Here is a 2,583-nt window from a genome sequence, read left to right as displayed (position 1 = left end):
AACTCCACTCCTCCCACTACCAAACATCAAATTCCATATAGTGGAGAAGCATTTAGAACTGGATCTTTCGCACGAGCAGCTGCCCAAATATTTGGTGAATCTGAAATCAATACGAATTATGCAACCATACGCAAGTTGCACCGGATTGCGGATAACTGGACAACCAAGGGTGTGCTGGAGGCTACGAAGCAACAGGAGGAAGAAAACACCTACAACTTCGAAAGGCGGCTGCTGAATAAAAGGGAACAAATGCGTGTGCTGCTTAAAGAGGGCATACCGTACGATGATTTGGTAATGAGTGCATTATTCCTTCTATAATCTACCTGTCACGCGTTTCGCTTGCGGTATGGTGGGTGACACCATGTTTACAGTGGCTGTAGTCCGCATCTATGCTTATGGGTTCGTCACTATGGCCTTTGCAGCAGCAAACATTACACCAGTCTTGGCATCAATTGGCTTTGTAGAATGTGTGGCCGGGAGAAGGCCAAGCAGACAAGTTACTGGGGCAGCTCTTTCCTCTTTTACGTAATGTAGGTCTGTATTTGAACTCAGGCTGAAATCGCATTTTAAAGGATACAGAATGCACCAATCCTTTTACCTGGCCCTGGGTTGCAAACTGTTGTTTATGTTGCGGCGGATTTTGTGCTAGATGGTCCGGAGAATGCGAGAGCACAGACACGAAGTATAGTGTTTCAGTGCTGCCCCGTTTGAATCGCTTATTATTGCGTTAAGATTTAGTTAGAAAGTATACGAGTCCGGGGATGTGGGGCACTTCATTCGGAGCTCCAGGGATGAGGGGCGGACGGACGAGATCGCTCACATGCATTACGGCAACCACGCACAACCGACAAACCCGTAGCAGGTAGTGAAGAAAATCAGCGAAACTGCAAAACCCATTAGGCGTCAAAATTTCAAGAAACAGCCTTTCATTACTAATGGCCTTCTTGAATGCCCTTCTATTCATGGGGTTGGTGGCAGTTCAGATCAGGCGGTGCTCGATCCGCTGTCTCCACTATGCGCCAGTTTCACGAGGGGCATGTATTTCCACATGAGCACAAACACACGTGTTCTACGGTCACAGCAAAAATTATTTTCCTCTGGTGTTCATCTTACCAACTCATTTCAACCCAAATTTACTCGAACTTCGTCGTCACTCTGCCAGCCCAAGCCGTCTCGGTCTCGCTGTTCCCTGAATGATCGTCGTGCACACCTCCTCAATTGTTTTGCAGAAATCCTCACCGAAGGGCGATTACATGTCGTGCAACAGTTCATCTCCATTCGTATTAGATAATGGGAAGTCCGTGGCACGGAGCACGTCCCTCGTTGTTGGAGGACGTGAACCCGCAGCACGGGAGAGCTGAAGCAGCAGAGCGCGGGCTACATAATGGAGCCAAGAACAAGGGATATGCTAGGAAACGCGGAGCTTCTGCTTCCCGAAAATCCAACAGCAGACATATTCGAGCAGCTACGATGTTAGCGGCCACTTTTATGGTGCTGCTGTTGCTCGATGCTCGTTACAGTGTGTCTAGCAGGTTGCGATCATACCTAGAGACACCGCAGCTACCAACGGGAGATGAGAGCGTGCAAAAGTACATGAGTGACTTCACTGAGGCAATGGAAGCGATGAATGAAGCTTGGGAATCCTCAGAAAAGCCTGTACGGGAAGCCTTCGAGAGACACTTTACACCGTCTCTCGACGACGGTCAAGAGCTCACTGGAAACCCGTTAGCGATTATCAATAACCACGTGGCCATGATGCGAGAATGTGAATTCCCATTTGATTCTTCTGTGAATGCACAGAAGGACTTCCTGCAGCACCTGCAGCTGCTACGGAGTATTTGCCGCACAGTCACACTTCGCCTGGAGGAATTGAAGTGGTTCGTGTATATGAATAAGGAGTGTGATGTGCCAGTCCCTGTTCCTGGCCACGACGGGCCTTATACTTACACCTCTCTTGAGGTGCTGGAGGAAAGGGTAGATGATGGCTTGCAGGCAGAACATTTCTTGCAGTCTGCGGGATTCGTTCGCAGGAGAGAGACTCAGAAGGTTGACAAAAACCTAACTGAGAAGCTAATATATCTGCTGTCTATTGAAAACAAACATAACGTTTGCAACTTGGTGGCTCGATACTACTTCGAGCACTTTCTCCAACCCTCTGGAGAAGACAACGCCTTCAACTCCACTCCTCCCACTACCAAACATCAAATTCCATATAGTGGAGAAGCATTTAGAACTGGATCTTTCGCACGTCGTCGACGGGTTTATAAACGTGAATCTGAAATCAATACGAATTATGCAACCATACGCAAGATGCACCGGATTGCGGATAACTGGACAACCAAGGGTGTGCTGGAAGCTGCAAACGAGCAAGAGGAAGAAAATGCTTACAACTTCGAAAGGCGGCTGCTGAATAAAAGGGAACAAATGCGTGTGCTGCTTAAAGAGGGCATACCGTACGATGATTTGGTAATGAGTGCATTATTCCTTCTATAATCTACCTGTCACGCGTTTCGCTTGCGGTATGGTGGGTGACACCATGTTTACAGTGGCTGTAGTCCGCATCTATGCTTATGGGTTCGTCTG

General features: G+C 48.0%; 1 protein-coding gene across 1 annotated transcript; it reads left to right on the top strand.

Annotated features, from left to right (window-relative positions):
* Positions 1-1,290: 1,290 nt before the first annotated feature.
* Positions 1,291-2,466, top strand: EMWEY_00059940 (hypothetical protein, conserved; the record flags this gene model as incomplete). The annotated part of the gene is made up of 1 exon (XM_013481294.1): positions 1,291-2,466. A coding segment is annotated over one exon (1,176 nt), but the record flags the coding sequence as incomplete, so codon positions are not given.
* Positions 2,467-2,583: the final 117 nt, after the last annotated feature.

The sequence above is a fragment of the Eimeria maxima genome, genomic scaffold, assembly GCF_000499605.1.
Source record: "Eimeria maxima Weybridge genomic scaffold, Emw_scaff3054, whole genome shotgun sequence".
Classification (NCBI taxonomy): Eukaryota; Apicomplexa; class Conoidasida; order Eucoccidiorida; family Eimeriidae; genus Eimeria; species Eimeria maxima.
The sequence above is the reverse complement of the archived record's forward strand: the minus strand, read 5'-3'. Positions and strand labels throughout refer to the sequence as shown.